Below are 18,797 nucleotides of genomic sequence, written 5' to 3'. Positions count from 1 at the left end.
CTAAAGCATATCAAGGACATCATTCAGTATCATAGTAGTCAGCAACATAAACTTAAAATAAAAACATAAAAAGGAATACACCTTTACCTCAACCCATGTCTGTAAGAAACATCGACCTGAATATCAAAACTATGATGAAAATGTTCATCAACTGCCTTTTTTCACTCATGAAAACCAGATAAAACAACATAGAAACTAAGCTATGATGACAAACTATAACTCAATGTATTGACGTCGACAAACAATGAAAATGTTAGGGAGAAGAGACACTTTTATCACGGGTGTCACGCTCCAAAAATAGCTGATCAACAAGCTTGCAACGCGTTGTTGTGAGCTTGTAGTTCAGCTATTTTCAGCATGCAGCAAAAACAAAATGGCATTAAGATGCCATCATCGTTAGTACAAAAATCCAACTGTAGATTTAGTTGGCAAAAATGACTAAAACTAAAGTGAAATTGTATTCAAAAGACTTAACTGAAACAAAATCTAAATCTGCCTAATCTTTTTGATGACAGATGTAGCCACTGACTAGACCCAAAGTGTTCCAAGAAACCCGCTAGCATAGCTCTGCACAGATGTTTTGATTTAGGTGTTCCATCATGTTCGTTTGAAGCGCGGCTCGATGGCTACTTCAAACCCATCAGATTGCTTCCTCGAAACGACCTGTTGCACGGTATAATCCACCGTGGTGCATCTGGCTTTGTCGAGCGCCCGTACGCACACAATTTGTGTGCCCACGGCAGTGGTGACAACAACAACACAAACGTATGTGAGGAAGAATCACGCACAACGAATATAAATCAGGGAGGGGAAAAACAAACCAACAACATTACATTAAAGCTACTATAAGCAATAATTTGTCCAATTCTTAATGGCCTTTTTATTTTTTTGGTATTCAGACAGCCAGCAATGGGTAAAACGCTGCCACAAAAAGATTAGTCTCTGTAAAACATCTAGGGGCCACAATCTGCATTCAAAGCTTTTCCTAGAAGCTTTGTCATTGGTCGATTTGCCTGTCTACTTCCTGATTTAATTTGGATTGTGGCCCCTAAATGTGTCACAGAGACACATGTGTCTGTGTGTTTTACTCATTGCTGGCTGTCTGAATACCAAAAAATTAATTAAAAAAAACATAAAAATGTGGACATATTATTGCTTATAGAAGCTTTAACACCGTGCTGGACGTTATTTGGGATGGTATCGTCGCGGTACCAGGCGTCGCTGTGTTCGTCATAAGTTATCTGGGATGGTATCGAGGTACCAGGCTTCGCTGTGTTTGTCGTCTCGCGCGACGTTCCCGTCCAGATAGTTTTGGCTCCAGGCGTCCCCGGGAAGAGGAGAGGCGTCGCGGGCCACCGTCATTCCGTCGCCACGCTGGTCATCGGCGCCCTCCGCCTTCCTGGTCGCAGATTCCTGCGTCCTCCGTCTCTTGGCATTCTTCTCCGACGAGCAGGGCTGTCACAGATTAGAACATTTTATAACATGACGATTAATAATCACACACACACAAACGATTTAATTGTGTTTCCGACTGTCGCTTGTCAACGTATGAATTCAAATTACATTTCCGTTTGCCGTTCACGCTTTGAAATTGCACAGTGCAGATATGACAAATGACCTAAATACACAAATGGCTGTCATATTTATCAACTTCTTTATACTTACTACAAAGAAAAACATGTAATAGTGGAAATAGCTGATGTACAAGCTCGCAACACATCATGTTGTGAGCTTGTACATCGACTGTTTCCACCATCTTTTGAAAATATTTGCAAATGCATGAATACTTCTCAAAACGGTTATGAGTGACGATTATGACAAAATAATTGTGATCATCGCAAACAACTGCGATTATGTAAATAATGGCGAGGGGGGTCTTAAGGCTCATACATACTCCAGTTTTTGGTGATAGCTTATCACCGCGGTGTCGTTTTTAAAGGGTTGGAAAGCTACACCATTACGTCAGTCGCGGTGATGATCAGCTATCACCGCGGACACAGACCCATCTCTCTGATAGTTTTTACTATCAGACAAGTCTTTTCACTCTGGAGCTATCACCCCGTTCACTGATTGGTCTAGAAGTTGGGTGAACCACAGGGAGGCGGGGTCAAAGGACATCACCGCGAGTATGACGGCCTCAACTCTTATCACCGTTTTAGGTGATAAGCCATCACCTAAAACGGTGATAACCTATCACCTAAAACGGTGATAACCTATCACCCAAACAACTGGAGTATGTATGAGCCTTTACCGAGGAGAAGCAGCGTTCGTCAGGGTGGTGGTACTCGAGGCATTTGGTGCAGAGCTCGGGCTCGCTGGAGGTGGGACAGTCGCGCAGCGACGCCGCCCACGACTGGTGGTACCCCGTCGTCACCGCGGCCTTCTGCGTCTTCTTCTTCTCGCGGTCGCGCAGTCGCTTCCTTTGCCCCTTCGTGAGCGGAATGTCCGCCGCGGACATTCCGCCCCCCACCGCCGCCTCCATGGCGATCTCTCTGGCCGTCGTATTCACCTCCTGCACGGTTTGTTTTCTAAAGGACTGGGAGAAGAAGAAAAAAAGGCCGGGACTATTTTCATAACCATCTTGTATGTAATAGGATAAACTCGCGAAAACAGGCTCACAGTAAAACTTATTAAATTGTAGGCACTGGCCTACTTGGAACGATGCAAGTTGGAAATGCATGCCCCACCCAGTTATTATGTCTGTGTCCCTGTATGCCCATATATGGAGTTCTTTGCCAGGCATGCCCAAATATAGAGTCTATGCAGATGTCAGAAGAGGCCAGCCATGGCGATATAGGGGTGATCAGGTGCGGAGCACGGGCAGAGAGGCCTTCTGTGCCGGTTCTGTACAACCGTGGGTCCGACCGACCGACTCGACAACGGGCACTGCAGTGCACTCCCTGTGGTGGTGTGGAACGTGTGTGTCAGATTTCTCGAGTTACGCGCATTACAGCCGCACACCCGTCTGTCTGTACAGAGACATGGTGAATTTATAGTTCTGCAAACCAGATAAAGGCTTTAAACTTTGCCTTTATTTCCGAGACCATTAAGGCTTTATGGAAAATGCTTCTGAACATATTGCTACTTTTGACCACTACAAATGCTCAAAATAATAACCGAAAATCTACAAGCTAGATGGGCTATTTTCACTGCACATGCTTTCACAAGATAAGACATGCTGGCTCCTTGCTGGAATCCAAATGACTGAAATCAATCATTGGTCTGAGAACTTTTAAAATCTTGAATCTAAAAATCTACCCACCCCAGCGCCCATGCTCACCTTCGTTGGGGCCGGCAGCAGCAGCTGCGACGGCTGCAGCAGCAGCAGCGTCTGCGGCGGCTTCGGCGGCGCCGGCCGGTCCCCCGCCGCGCGGCAGATCCTGACGGCTCCGTCCAGCGACAGGCCCTCCACCTTCAGCAGCGTCGCGCGGACGGCCTGGTTCTCCACGCCGAACACGATCTGGTCGCGCACCATGGAGTCCCTCAGGTTCAAGGCGCCGACGGCGAAGTTGCACGTCTGCGCCTTCAGCCGCAGGTCGGCCAGGAAGCTCTCGAAGGGCTCGCCCGGCTGCTGCGTCCGAGAGCGGAACACGTACCTCCAGTACGCCTGGTTCCTCTCCTGGGAGCAGTGGAAGTCAAACTTCTCCAGGACCACGTCCAGCATTAGCCGGTCTTCTGGACGCTCGAAGTTGAAGGTGTTGTACACCACCTGGGCCTGCAGGTTTAAGTGTTTTATATACTTCAGTTTAGCTATTGAAAAATAGCAGATACCGGTATACTATTACTATATACTAGCTCATAGCTACGAGCTTGTAGGTCTGCTATTTCTTTTTAATCGTGTGCAAATTATGTATATATATACACACACACACACACATACATACATACACACACAACAATTTGAGTTAAAATGTTCGCTTTAGAAAACAAAATAACACCCGTGTGAACTGAGTGGTGCAACCCCCCCCCCCCTCTCTCTCATTAGCAGGCAACAGTGCAGCACTGTCTCTCTCTCTCTGTTTCTGGCACAACAGCGCCCCTACTGGTACTAATAGTCATACTGGTGCTCATTAACGTCACATAGGCGAACACGGACATTGCTGTTCCTTGGAGTGGTTGCACCACTCAAAAAAAGGTGTCTATACTATATATATATATATATATATATATATATAGACACTTTTCTTTTTTAAAGCGAACATTTTAACTCAAATTGTTTCTTCTGGGGGTCCCTGGAAAAAACATTTTCAGATGGGGGTCCGTGGTCAAATACAGATAATTCTGGGGGTTCTTGAAATGAAGAGGTCAAGGACCCCTGTCCAGATTTTCCTAGTGCCCACTCCTTCGAAACCAGTGGTGCCCAGATTTCCCTAGTGCCCACTCCTTCGAAACCAGTGGTGCCCACTGTTTTGGTGCCCAGATTTCCCTAGTGCCCACTCCTTCGAAACCTGGTGCCCACTCTGCTTTGGTGCCCAGATTTTCCTAGTGCCCGCTCCTTATAGAGGCCTGGTGGGGCCACCAGGGAAATGTGGTCAAGTAGGAAGAGTGGGCTCACTGGGCTGGGCACTATATTTTACTAGGCCATCTCTTCATAGATGCCCAGTTTTCCCTAGTGGGCCAAAATTGGTGACCACTATTTGGACCAAATGTCCAGTTTAGTTCAGTAAATTATTATTATTATTATTATTATTATTATTATTTTGTACCTGTGGTCCTGCGACGCTGAGCAGTTTAGAGACCTTCCAGTGCTCCCCGGACTTATCTCGGCCCCAGGCCCGCAGGTAGAGCAAGAAATGCTGCTTGAAGCTCAGCCAGTTGCTCTCGACGTCGCCCGTTAGCCTCAGCCTCTGCGGGGCTTTCAGGTGGAGATGCATGGGCATATCGTTGTGCTTGTCGTTTATAAAACAATGCGTTTCTGACTGTAATCTGTAGGGACAGAGAAAGAAACTAGAAGAACTTCAGCGTTACGGAGGGTCGCACACTCACCGAACGACATGTATGTATTTGACTTGAAAACATTAGCTTCGTTCTCTCCGATGAGAGAGTATTGCTACTAAAAATGTGATTGGCTGGGAGATACTTCCTCTTCTTTCCTTATTGGACGGAACTGAGGGTTCCTAACGTTCCTAAGCACGTTTGCGAGGCAATCGTATCCGATCTGGAGCGGATACGGAAACAGTCTGTGTGCTTAAAAGTATGCGTATCATTAAATGACCGGATATAGTAGGCGGGTTCAAGAGCGGACCTGAGAAATGAACAGCAAATAGGAACTATTACGATCAGTGGTTCACAACCAGTGGTCCGGAGACCACCAGTGGTCCTTGAGGGGGTTCCAGGGGGTCCCCATGCTAAATGACAGTTTGGAACCAAATGGACCTTTATGGGTCTGTAACTCAGAGTGTACAAATGGAACCTACACTCTCAGAGTTAAATTAACATTGATTTTACAATATAAGAGATAGAAATGCCATTAAATGGGGGTCCGTAGACTAATGGTGTCAAACTTGGGGTCCTTTTCAAATGGGGTGGGGGGGTCCGCGGGCTAATCTTCGTGGGGGTCCTTGACATGAAAAAGTTTGGGAATCACTGTCACTAAATGATGGAGAGTTGGTAACCAAATGGAATGGACTCTTCTCACAGTTAACAGTCTTTGTATTGAGTTGTGCTTGGAATGTACTGTAATTCTGCTAATAAATATTTCAATCGAAATCAATCAAAATCTATTCTTATTTATCTTTAACTGGGAGTGTAAAATGCTCTCAAGAGAAAAATGATTGTTCAACGTCTGCGTAACTTTTTTTTTTACACGACGACTGCACAATTACAGAATGTATAGAAGAATTGTTAATGTCTGCCTGTTAATCGTATATCGTATATATATAAATTCGTATATCCAACGATCTAATTACTTTTTTTAATTTAAAATTTATTTATTTTAAATTTGACATTCTGCATAATACGTCCCAAAAAAATACAATCCTCAAGGAAATTAATTATTATTTATCGTGTTTATTTATTTATTCATTGGTGACTTTTCATTTAAACATTTATGTATTTTAATTGATGCCACATCAAGTTCATTCATTGGTTCAAAAACAAAATGAATGAAATTGATTCAACAGCGCCATCTGATGGATAACTATAGCAACAAAACCTTTCTATATGGTTCTTCTCGCTGCGAAGCCAGCCTGTGCTGGCTTTTTTGTTGTTGTTATGACGACCGGGTCGTAAATCCGCCATGTTTTCCTCCTCGCGCTCGAGACGTTGGAGGAGGTTGGTTCGTGTCGTTGCGACAGAGACGGAGAACTCCAAACGACATGAATGTAGAAGAAAATAATCATACGGCAGAAGCGGAGCACGGCAGCAGCATCACCATCAGCAACATCCACACGACCATAGGAGACGAAGGTTTCTTTCTTTTTAGCCTCAACGGTCGTTCAATGTTTCACTGTTTGTTTTTGTGGTGGAAGTTTTGCTGCGTTTTCTTTTCGGGGCCTACAAAACCCTAACGTCCCCCTCCTCCCTCCATCATGTGTGTGTGTGTGTGTGTGTGTGTGTGTGTGTGTGTGTTGGCTGACGACGATGTTATTAGCCCTGCTGGCTAACAGTTAGCAACTGTAGTTTTAGTGACTTTTAATTTGCAGCCTAATTTGTAGTCATTTTATTAAAGCAGGTTTTCTCAAAACCTTTTCGTGTCAAGGCGCCTCAAATAGACACTTATTTAGGAAAATATATGCCACCCAGGGACCCCCATAAGTGAAGGTTTTAGCAGTGATTCTCAACCATTTGCATGTCGGACCCCCAGTTTGACATGCATTAGCTCACGAACCCCCATTTAATGGCATTTCTACTTCTCTGGGCCCCCAATTTATATAGTGAAATCACTGTTGACTTGTTAAAGTGTACAAATGGAACCAAAGTTTGGTTCCATATGTACACTCTTGAGTTGCAGACCCATAAGAGTACATTTGGTTCCATTCGTACACTCTTGAGTCTGAGTTACAGACCATCCATTCTGTTCAAGGGTCCATTTGGTTCCTAACTATCTCTAATTTAGCTAGGGACCCCCCTATAACTCCCTCGAGTACCCCTAGGGGTCCACTTTGAGAACCAATGCTTCATAGTTCCAGCTCGAACGTGTCGGTCTGTCTGTCTGTCTGTCTGTCTGTGCACAGAATGTCCGTGACGTCAGTGTGATCTTTTTTTTCTAAATCAATCTTTTGAAAAGTGCAGATCTGCAAGCTCACGGAGTTCACAACGCTTTGCTTCGTGATGTCGTGGTGGTCAGCGTATAATCTAAAAGAAACTGGAGTATGAATTCAATAGGCCTTTCCAGGTCTGTGACGCTGAGAGTTACCACGAGGGTCCTTGAAATGAAAGCGTTTTCACCACTGATTTGACTAACGGTGTCGTCACACAGGTGTTTCGTTGACACTGAAGCGTTATTCATGAGGCTCATTCATAGTCTGGATTTTCGGTGGTGAGGGCTTACAAAGGGCGGTGGCGGTGGTTTGCTCTTCACCGCGGCTCGTGACCGTCATGTTGTAGGGTGTAAAATTGGGTTAACGAACGCTGTCCGTTGTGTTTTTTTCCAGATGAGGACGTGCATAAGTGCGGCCGCTGCCAGGCGGAGTTCTTCACCCTGGACAGCTTCATCCAGCACAAGCTGGGCTGCACCAGCAGCAGACCGCCCAGACCACCACCCGCCGCGGGGGTGGGGCCCGGGCACGGGGGCCCGGGGCCATCGCAGGGGGCCACCGTGACCGAACCACACGATGCCACCCTCGCCGCCGTCCAGGGGGACCACAATGATGGCACCCAGGTTAGTAAACATATTCTTTTGAGAAACGAGTCCAAAGGGAAGAAGCACGCACGCATCACATCTCAAAAACATTCTCCACAGTCGCTGAACAAAAAGATGCGTATACAATTGAAAAGAACATAATAAAACGTATTCTTTGAGACGCACGCACATCAAACACACATACGGGTTTTGCCACTGTCTTGTTGTAGTAGCTGAAAAACAACAAACAACAACTATCAGCATTGAGTTTGTGAGCACTGTTTAATCTGAGCTGGAGGGACTGTTACTGAACAAAGACTCTAGCAAAAGAGTACTATCAGAATATAAAGCAATTTAAAGGGATACGTCACCCCCCAAAATGACCTTTTTTCCCTATTGATTACTCACCCCATGGAGAGTTTGAAGACTTGAATTCATGGAGTATATTGTGTTTTTGTCACATTCCTAAGCCAATGATCTGATGGCCAGCAGTGGTTCCCTCTGGAGACACAAGGGGCTGTATTTTGCGTGTTTGCGTTTCCCTAGAGGCGTGGTCAATGCTCTTTGGCCACTCAGAATAGCCAAATGGCATTGATCACGCCTCCAGGTCTTAAGTTAAGTAATAAGACCTGGTACTTTAAGACACGCAAAATTCAGCCCACACAGTCTCCTTTGGGATATGGGTCCAGCAGCCAACAGTGTGAGTGACCTGCCAATGTTTGCACCTTTTCTAACAGACTCCTGCGGCCGATGGAAACTCTGCCTCCTCCGTGAAGAAAGAGGAGGCGCCGGGCGAGTCAAAGAAACCTGCCACCAACGGTGAGTCTCCTTCATTCCTGTATGCGACGCGTCCTGATCGCTTGTAGATCTGCTATTTTATCTTCAAAAGATTTGAATTTGAAAACTTGTTGAAACGGGACATTCTCCATAATGAGTACTGCTTTTTGGTACTTTTTAGTACATTTTGATACCAATAGAATACCTCTGTACTTCTACTTCTACTTCTACTTTTGGTGTTAGCATTATATTATGCTTTAGCTATTGAAAAATAGCAGATCTACAAGCTCATAGCGCGCCACCGAGTGGCGCGCTACGAGCTTGTAGGTCTGCTATTTTCTTTTAATCGAAGAACGACTGACATAGAAACATGGCTTTTTCAGAAAACTGTCAGGATGTAGAAGACATTTTTTAGAATCTGATCTCGGGTCAGAATGGGTTAACGGAGTACTTCTTCCTCCACTGGTTAAGATGTCTCGCTGTCTCCCTCAGACGTGGCTGCCGGGGACGTGCTGGGGCTGGGCCGAGGGTGCAGGAAGAGAGCGGCCAAGGTGCTGAAGGTTGTCCCCTCGCAAGGGAAGCAAGAGGCCACCGACCAACCCACGGAGATGGGTCCACTTCATTCCAGTAAGTGTGAAACCATTTCCCAAGCCAGCGGTCGTACAAATCCCCACCCCATCATGGCTGTCGATGATGGATCTGGAGACATGTGGTGTGTGGGGAGAACGCTTTTGTTCTTTTGCTTCGGCGTGATAACTTATTCCATCCAGTACGGCTTGACAACTTTGAAGGGGCTTGCTCATCGAACTTGTCAAGTGAATTTCCCTTTGTGCCGTAGTATCCCCATTCTGGACATGTCTCTAATAGGTGACAATCCTATTAGAACGTATGGCCGAAAACAGCCAATCTGCAAGCTTACAGCGCGCCCCAACGCAGTGCCTTATAAGCCTGTAGATCAGCTAAACTTATCCCTTATCCCTAAACTTCTTTGCCTTTTTTTTACTATTTTGCTAAACATTTTTGAATAGTTTAAAATGGCCAGTCTACAAGCTCACAACATGTCAACGTAGATTGGCTAGTTGAACTATTCAAAAATGCTTTTCAAAATAGTTAAAAAAAAAGGCAAAGAAGTTTAGGGATAAGGGGTTTAGCGGTGACGAAAATGGAGCCCTTGGTGTAAAAATGTTTAGAACCCCACTCAACAAAGTACAAATGGTTTAAGTTGTTAAAAAGCTGTTGTTACAAGTAAAAGTTGAAAAACAGACTTTAGAGTATTTCTACATTGCCATATTGATAGGTCATTGAAGCATGATGTCGTGCTGTCTTCCTCAGACGAGGCTGGGGTTGTGCCGAGGTTGATTGGTCCCGTCGTGCTGCTGTCTCCCTCACGGCCAAGCTACACCGGGCAATTTGTTGCGCGCGTGCGTATGCGTTTACTGCGCGCGTACAGTGCGTTTGGATAGGACCAATATATGTCAATGACACCAGCTACACCAGACGCACGGATACCGCGGGCCATCCTACGCGTGCTCTAAAAATAGGATCGGTTCTAATTTTTTTACGTGCGTATGTATGCCCCCATGCACGCATATCTATATATCCTCCCGGAAGGTCCCGCACAAACCTGCCGCGCGTCTGACAGATCGATGTAGCCAGGGCGTTTGGCTTACGCACGCACGGTCCGCGCGTTTAGAGTAAACGCGCGAGAAAAGCCTGGTGTAGCTTGGCCGTCAGACGAGGCTGGGGTCGTGCTGAGGTTGATTTGTCACGTCGTGCTGCTGTCTCCCTCAGACGAGGCTGGGGTTGTTTTGTCATGATGTGTTGCTGTCTCCCTCAGACGAGGCTGGGGTCGTGTCAGGTGCGGCCCGAGGGGGCAGAAAGAGAGCAGCCTCGGGGGTGAGGGTCCCGGTGGTCTCGCCACCGCCACAGCGAGAGGAGGAGGGTATGGGGGGGGAGGAGGAGGAGGAGGAACCCACAGAGACACCCGCTGGCCTGCCCAAAGACGCCGCCTACCAAATCAAAGATGGACGCTACATGTGCCAATTGTGCAAAAAGACTTTCAAAACGGTGAGTTTTCAACGTGGTGTTTTTTTTCTTCTGGAGTGGTTTTCTCAAGGTGGCCCTTGAGGGGGTTCCAAAATGGAACGCTGAGAAAGTACCGGGTCCATTTCGTTCCACTTGAACACTCTCAGGGTTATATGTCCTTGAACTTAATAAGTTTGGGATGTTTATGTTGTCAGCAAACATGTGTTGACTTTTGGTCTGTGCATGTCCAATGTCCATCACACATAACAGTTATGTACTTAACATGCTTAGCTTTGCAAGGAAACAACCCAAAAACAAAGTCTTGAAATGTGTTAGTTTTTGTTTCATTAGTTTGTTTAAGTTTAATAAAAATTAAGTTTTTTTCAACCAAGGTTCGTGTTTTAGGTTGTTGTTAGAGAAATTAAAAGATTAGTGTAATTTTCTTTTCATTTGCTGCTTTCTTTCGTTTTAGGGATTTTAGCTGTTTTTGACAGGGGGGTGGGGGCATTCGAACATGGGGCTAAATAAGTATTTATTTTACAAAATGTTTTGTAATTATTTTTTTATTATTTACTATAGTCCTACTAGACCCCAAGAAATTACATCTGGCCACAAAAGATCACAGGATCTACTGAATGTGAAGGTGGCCTACTGGGGGGAAGCCACACTGTGTGTCATAGGCTCAATATGTCAGTTTGACACATTTAGTGGATCCCGTGACTAGGACTATAGTAAATAATAAAAAAATAAATCGCCATAACATTTTGTAAAGAAATACATATTTAGCCCCTTGCTCGAATGCCCCCGCCCCCCCTGTCAAAAACAGCTAAAATCCCTAAAACGAAAGAAAGCAGCAAATGAAAAAATAAAAAAAAATTCACTAATCTTTTACTTTTTCTAACGACAACCTAAAACATGAACCTTGGTTGAAAAAAAAAAAAAACTAAAGTTGTCCTTTAAAGTATTCTCTGACGTGCACTAAACGAAACGTTTCGTGGAGTATTTATTAATTGTCTCTCCTTTGCAGACGAACATCCTGAGAACCCACATGCACACCCACAGCGAACAGAAGAAGTACTCCTGTGAGCTGTGTAAAACCTCCTTCCGAACCAAAGGCTCCCTGATTCGACACAGCCGTCGGCACACGGGTACGGTATAATACAAACTGATATGTATTTGGCCACGGAACCCCCATCTGGGACAAATGCTACGTCCTCCAGGGACCCCCTGTCAAAGTCAAATAATGGCCGATACGTCTGCCTTTTAAGGGCCTTTTCAAACGTGAAGCGATATAACGCAGCCTACAGTTCATTTTCAATGAGACCTGCGTTTTTTTTGTTTTTTTGGCGCCGAGCACTGGGGAGCACAGTCGCGGTTACGACAACGCAAGCGTACTATTTACGTGAGCGCGGTCCCGTGAATTTGTTCGTTTCGTGCACACGCCCGCCCGCGACAAACCAGACCTGGATTCTGTTTTTTTTTTTTTTTTTTTTAACCCATTCTGACCGGGAACCCATTTTGGTGTTAGCATCATGTTATGCTTTAGCTATTGAAAAATAGCAGATCTACAAGCTCATAGCGCGCCACCGAGTGGCGCGCTACGAGCTTGTAGGTCTGCTATTTTTGAAAAATCGAAGAGCGACTGACATTTTTTTAAATCTGATCTCAGGTCAGAATGGGTTAATCAGACCAGTGGGTGTCCAGTGGAAACCTCGTATTAATCTGATCTCAGGTCAGAATGGGTTAAAGCTTGCGTTGTTGCGCCGCCCCTGTAGACCTGTAGCAGAACCTCTCGTTGATCCAGGCAACAGCGGGTGCGTTCCTCGCTTCCCATTTGAAAGGCCCCTTTACTGATATTCTGGGTGGGGGCTCAATTAAGCCATTCTGGGGTTAATTGTTTTTTTAGAATCTGATCTCAGGTCAAAATGCGTCAAAGATCCACCATTCTGCTGTGCGTTAGAATCTGATCTCGGGTCACAATCCGGCGTCTAGTAGGTGAACGTATGGCCGAAAACAGCCGATCTGCGAGCTTACAACGCGCCCCCAACGTAGTGCGTTATGAGCCTGTAGATCAGCTAAACTTATCCCTTATCCCTAAACTTCTTTGCCTTTTTTTTTTACTATTTTGCTAAACGTTTTTGAATAGTTTAAAATTGCCAGTCTACAAGCTCACAACATGTCAATCAATGTAGATTGGCTAGTTGAACTATTCAAAAATGCTTTTCAAAATAGTAAAAAAAAAAAGGCAAAGAAGTTTAGGGACAAGGGGTTTAGCGGTGACGAGCTTGTAGGTCTGCTTTTTTTTTATTAAACTGTCAGGATTTAAGACATTTTGTTTTAGAACCTGATCTCGGGTCAAAATGCGCCAAAGAACCCACCATTCTTCTGTGCGTTTAGAATCTGATCTCAGGTCAGAATGGGTTATTATAACCACGTCGTGTGTGTGTGTCCCTCTTCCAGACGAGCGACCGTACCGCTGCACCCTGTGCGGCCTCTCCTTCAGGGAGTCGGGAGCTCTGACCAGACACCTGAAGTCCATCACGCCCTGCACGGAGAAGATCCGCTTCAACCAGTACAAGGAGATCCTGGTCAGCAGGGACGGGCTGCAGAAAGGTCCGTCTTGTTGTTGGGTTTTAACCCTTTTCTGACCTGAGATCAGATTCATACGAGGTTTCCACTGGACACACACTCGTCTGATTAACCCATTCTGACCTGAGATCAGATTCTAAAGTCGTTCTTCGATTTTTCAAAAATTAGCAGACCTACAAGCTCGTAGCGCGCCACTCGGTGGCGCGCTATGAGCTTGTAGATCGGCTGTGTAGGACGGCTGTGGGCAGTTTAGAAACCGTCTTCCAGTGACATCATTGGGCAGATTTTGTTTTTAAACAAGATTTTTTTTACAAAAATATTTAGATTTTCATTATCGTGAGAACGATGGCTTCCATTTTCGCATTGCAACTTCTCAGGACTAGAAAGCCTGCGGTTTCTATTTGCTTGTATTCCCCATCGATGATGTCACTGGAAGACGGTTTCTGAACTGCCCATTTACTGCGCCATTTATTTCAAGATTATTAGTGAGGACCTATTATATGAAGATAGGTTGAAAAGTGGTGAAGTGGTCCTTTAACTACATTTAGACCTGAGGACGATTCTACAAAATGTCTTCTAAAATTCTGACGGTTTTCAGAAAAAAACCTATGTATCTATGTCGGCGGCGTTCAACCTTTTTTCCATGTCCATGGACCACCGGAATTATCTGTATTGGGCTGCCGACCCCCCCATCTCAAAATATGTTGTTCCAGGGAGCCTCGAAGCAAAGATTTGAGTTAAAAATGTTCGCTCTGAAAGAATATATATTAAAAGATTTGCGCCACATTTTCACGATTAAAAATAAATAGCAGATCTACAAGCTCGTAGCGCGGCACTCGGTGTGCTATGCGTTGCACGATGCGTTGCATGATCACAACACGTTGGGAGCTTTTTAGATCCATTTTCACCATTCGTCTTATATACGACCAACAGTACTGTAGTGCCGAAATGATTTCGGCTCGTCAGAAATTTCCAGTAGCCCCGAAGAGACGACTTTAGGACTGTACCCTCCCTCCCTCCCCCCAAACCTCAAATGACGTCACATTGTAGGCACGACAGAGCCGAACCGACTTCTATTCGGCTCTAAAATAGGAGTATGAATGCCTGGGACCGAGGCTATAACCTCCGTGAGTTGTTGTCGTTGACGAGGCCATTGTTTTGTCCGTGCAGGAGTGGGCACGGCAGCAGCAGCAGCAGCGACTCCTCTGACCGAGCACCAGGAGGCGCTGGTGGAGCATCGGCAGCATCAGCAGCAGCAGCATCAGCAGCAGCATCAGGTGGAGGTGGAGGTGGAGGAGGAGGTGGAGCATGCCGCAGGCGGAGTGATCAGTGTGGTGGAGGAGGAGGAGGAGGCTGCTGCCGAGGGTCAGGAGGTCATCCACCAGGTTCACTTCACCATGGAGGTGGACGGGACGCTGCAGGAGCAGCAGGTGCGGGTCCGTCGTCAATCAACCATATTGGCTTTCACTTCTAGGGATTTTGTCCTGGTCAAAAAGTAAAATAAATAAATATATATAATAGTAATTATTAGTGATGCACTGAATATTCGGCCGCAGAAAATATTAGTCAGAAAATGGCTGAACATGCATTTTCAGGCCTATTCGATTTCGGCCTGAATAGGCAGGAAATATATCACTGAATAGTGTATGCAATTAATGCATTCAAAAGAGCTGAATAAATGTTTTATGGAGCCATAATAGTGATTATTATTTAAGTTAAGCTTTGCAGCAATGGTAGGAAAAAAGATATATAATATGAATCACATTCGGTATTCGGTTTCGGCCGATAATTTCCCTTTCGGTGCATTCCTAGTAATTATTTAAATAATATTAGTTTTTAACCTTTAAAAAAGGGTTCGGGGGTGTTAACTATAATCTAGCTGATCTCGAGGCCTACAAAAACGGGGGGGGAAATAATATATATATATTTTTTGTGGATTTACTAGTTGAATAGTCGACTAGTTGCTTAAAAGCCCTACCACACATCCATCCGTACGAGATAAGAAATGTGTTTGTGGGAGGGGGGGGGGGGGGGTCCCTGGATCAACATATTCTCAGATGGGGGTCGGCGGCCAATTACCTATATTTTTGGGGGTCCTCGACATGACAATGAAAATGAGCACCGCTGACATAAGAAGCGTAGGCTTTTTTCAGAAAAACTTTTAGGAAGACATTTTGTAGAATCGTCTAAATCAATGTGGATAATGCTCTAACCCCACTGTGGCCACCAGGTGGTGGTAGAGCAGTCTCAGGCTGTCGCCCTGGCGGCGGCGGCGGCGGCGGGCGACAGCCTCATCTGCCAGGCCATCATCAACTCCGGCATCGCCCTGAAGACCGAGGAGGACGAGGAGCAGCCCACAGCGCCCCTAGTGGCGGTGCAGCGGGAGGACGAAGAGGGGGACGAGGAGAGCACCCAGGCCGCGGAGGAGATCCGCAAGGTGGTGTTCTCCGAGTGCCCCGACGCGGAGGAGGGCCGCGTGACGGACATCCAGGTGACGGAGGAGTGCGTGGAGATGGAGGCCGAGGTGAGAGAGAGAGAGAGAGAGTCCGTCCACTTCTTCTCTTAACCCATTCTGACCTGAGATCAGATTCATACGAGGTTTCCACTGGACACACCACTGGTCTGATTAACTCATTCTGACCTGAGATCAGATTCTAAAAAAATGTCAGTCGCTCTTCGATTTTTCAAAAATAGCAGACCTACAAGCTCGTAGCGCGCCACTCGGTGGCGCGCTATGAGCTTGTAGATCTGCTATTTTTCAATAGCTAAAGCATGACATGATGCTAAACACCAAAACGGGTTCCCGGTCAGAATGGGTTAACATTCTGCCCCCCCGACTACTCCACCCGACAGTTTTAGTCATATAGTCTTTGGAATGAATGAATATTGAATTCAATAGCAGACCTACAAGCTCATAGCGAGCTTGTATAGGTCTGCTATTTTCGAAATGTCGTGAAAATGTGGCGCAAATCTTATTTACCGGCAGTAGCGGGCTCTTGGTGATGTTGGGTGGAGGGGCTGCCTAAGAAATCTTATGCTACGGGCCAATATACGATAGTATATGCTGATTAATTGATTGATTTATCAACAGTTTGCAGAATTACAGTACATTTCAAGTACAACTCAATACAAAAACATGCTATCCATTGTTCACCCTATACTACAGCATGTTCACAGAATACTGGTCTACAGCAACAACGGCATCACATTCCACAACAACCCAGTACCCATGCAGTGCTACTCAGACAATCAATTACACTATGCTACCCAACTAGTTCAACCTGCAGCAATAGCATCATATTCCAGATATCAAAGTACAGCAATGACACTACTACAGGCCTATACTTTGTTACAGCAACAACAGAAGTGCATGCCCACAACAAACACTCCACTGAACATTGTTTGTATTTGTATGTACAGATAGCTGCTCTTATACTGTCATTAATAATAACAGTACGCATGCACGCACGCATGCACGTACGCACACACACGTACGCGCGCGCCGTTTCGAAACAAGCAACTTGCAAGGCACACACAAATGCACGCACGTGCGTACGCACACTGCACCGAAACAACACTAACACACACACGCACACAAACACAGCCTCTCTCTCTCACATCATAAACAACCACACACGAGCAGCAGGTGCTGTGATTGATCAAAAGCCAATGTCCTCACGGTCTGAGGCGGGCCTCAGGGTTCCCCAATTAATTGCGTTGCGTTGCCGTTTCGAAACAAGCAATTTGCAAGGCACAGTGGCACACACACATGCACGCACATGCGTACGCACACGGCACCGAAACAACACTAACACACGCACACGGACACAGCCTCTCTCACATCATAAACAACCACACACGAGCAGCAGGTGCTGTGATTGATCAAAAGCCAATGACCTCACGGTCTGAGGCGGGCCTTAGGGCTGAGCACAGCCCAGTATTGGCTCTGGGGCTGAGAGATTTTAGCCCCAATGGCAAGTAAACCAAGCAGGCGTGTCTTGGCAGCTGTCTATCATTCAACGCAATGAAAGTCAATGGAAGCATTTTAGGCTGTAAAAAAATAAGATAGGGGGGGCTCAGCCGCCCTTGCCCATTGATACGAGCCATCCCTGTTTACCGGTATATTCTTTCACCACAAACTAAAGAGCTCTCATTATCATTACTGTGTCTCGGTAACGTCTTCCTTTGTTGGACACAACAGGCTCTGAGGGACAATTAGACCTGCCTCTGTCTCTCGGTAACGTCCTCATTGTCTCCCCCAGGAGGGACACAACAGGCTCTGAGGGACAATTAGACCTGCCTCTGTCTCTCGGTAACGTCCTCATTGTCTCCCCAGGAGGGACACAACAGGCTCTGAGGGACAATTAGACCTGCCTCTGTCTCTCAGTAACGTCCTCATTGTCTCCCCAGGAGGGACACAACAGGCTCTGAGGGACAATTAGACCTGCCTCTGTCTCTCGGTAACGTCTTCCATTGTCTCCCCAGGAGGACACGGGCTCTGACGGACAAGAAGAGCAGCCTCTGTCTCCCAACACGCTCCACTCTCGCCTCCATAAATGTCCTCACTGCAACCGCTCCTTCAAGGCCCTCAACTACCTGCGCTTCCACGTCAAAGGCCACCTGGGTGAGGTCATATATATATATATATGTCTCCGGAGGATGATGATTAGGATTATTAATAATTATTATATCGACCCATTTCGACCTCAGATTCTAAAAAAAATCTTCTAAATCCTGACGGTTTTCTGAAAAACCTCCTGTTTATATATATACATAATATCACTCATTCTTGAGATAAGGGACAAAACTTTTTCATGTCAAGGAACCCCAGAATTATCTAGTATTTGGCCGCAGACCCGTAAAGGGATTCCACCCTTTTGGTGTATTAAACATTATGTTATAATTTAGCGTTTGAAAGCAGATCTACAAGCTCATAGCGCGCCACCGAGTGGCGCTCTACGAGCTTGTAGGTCTGCTATTTTTGAAATCGTTGAATATATATTTCAGAGTGAATATTTTAAACTAAAATATTGGCTTCTGGGGGGCCCAATAGAGATAATTCTGGGGGTCCTTGACATGAAAAAGGTTGAGCACCACTGACATAAAAACAAAGGTTTTTTCAGAAGAATCTTAGGATTTATAAGCCTTGTTTTTTTTAATCGACCACAGTCCAAAATGGGTTAATAAGAATATATATTAACTATACAATAACTTTGTTATAAGTAGAACTAGCTCCGTCCTAGATTCTTGGTGCTTTCACAGAACCGGCCCGCCATGTTTTGGCTCTGAACCAACCTTTTAGGCTCCCCACCTAATAAAAAATAAATAAATAACTGAACCGATAGCTGTAGGTGGATGGAAAGCAGTGGTTCTCAATCCTTTACATTCCCTGGACACACTTTAACACAATCATTCTCGGAATTCCTTCAAAATATGAGCTCTGGGGTGCCGGGGAAGACATGGCCGCTTTTACTCTAAATAGTCCAAAGCGTTCATATTCTGAAGGAGAGGGCAGATGAGTCAGAAATGAAGCGCTTAGTATATCCATCGGATCAAAACCACGGAGAGCTTGTAGATCTGCTATTTTTCCATAGCCAAAGCATAAAATAATGCTTTAAAACAC

At 45.6% G+C, this 18,797-nt stretch overlaps 2 protein-coding genes across 2 annotated transcripts in view; one reads left to right on the top strand and one right to left on the bottom strand.

Annotated features, from left to right (window-relative positions):
- Positions 1-251: 251 nt before the first annotated feature.
- Positions 252-5,037, bottom strand: LOC308324478 (uncharacterized protein). Its single transcript, XM_080776522.1, has 4 exons — positions 4,707-5,037; positions 3,281-3,715; positions 2,252-2,536; positions 252-1,455 (listed from the first exon to the last, which is right to left on the bottom strand). The coding sequence occupies exons 1-4, from the start codon at positions 4,878-4,880 to the stop codon at positions 1,231-1,233; spliced, it is 1,119 nt and encodes a 372-aa protein (XP_080632648.1). The 5' UTR covers positions 4,881-5,037; the 3' UTR covers positions 252-1,230.
- Positions 5,038-6,275: 1,238 nt separating this feature from the next.
- Positions 6,276-18,797, top strand: part of e4f1 (E4F transcription factor 1) — a gene marked incomplete at its 3' end in the record, with an annotated part of 18,849 nt that continues 6,327 nt past the window's right edge. The window contains exons 1-10 of the mRNA XM_080775229.1: positions 6,276-6,408; positions 7,596-7,822; positions 8,521-8,602; positions 9,053-9,187; positions 10,398-10,627; positions 11,613-11,733; positions 13,046-13,198; positions 14,345-14,604; positions 15,405-15,698; positions 17,660-17,803. Coding sequence (XP_080631355.1) covers positions 6,318-6,408; positions 7,596-7,822; positions 8,521-8,602; positions 9,053-9,187; positions 10,398-10,627; positions 11,613-11,733; positions 13,046-13,198; positions 14,345-14,604; positions 15,405-15,698; positions 17,660-17,803 — 1,737 coding nt within the window. The 5' untranslated portion in view covers positions 6,276-6,317. The remainder of the gene's footprint in view (positions 6,409-7,595; positions 7,823-8,520; positions 8,603-9,052; positions 9,188-10,397; positions 10,628-11,612; positions 11,734-13,045; positions 13,199-14,344; positions 14,605-15,404; positions 15,699-17,659; positions 17,804-18,797) is intronic.

This window comes from Protomyctophum bolini (assembly GCF_963924005.1).
Source record: "Protomyctophum bolini genome assembly, chromosome: 11".
NCBI classification, from domain to species: Eukaryota; Metazoa; Chordata; class Actinopteri; order Myctophiformes; family Myctophidae; genus Protomyctophum; species Protomyctophum bolini.
Note: the sequence above shows the minus strand (reverse complement) of the source record. Positions and strands in the feature narration are given on the sequence as shown.

What these genes read in the sequence shown, in the direction of transcription:
- LOC308324478 (XM_080776522.1), bottom strand. Translation starts at nt 4,880, where the DNA reads ATGCCCATGCATCTCCACCTGAAAGCCCCGCAGAGGCTGAGGCTAACG. An exon ending in TCAGCGTCGCAGGACCACAG is followed by an intron (nt 3,716 to 4,706) that starts GTACAAAATAAT and finishes TTAAACCTGCAG; the next exon opens with GCCCAGGTGGTGTACAACAC. An exon ending in ACGAACGCTGCTTCTCCTCG is followed by an intron (nt 1,456 to 2,251) that starts GTAAAGGCTCAT and finishes AATCTGTGACAG; the next exon opens with CCCTGCTCGTCGGAGAAGAA.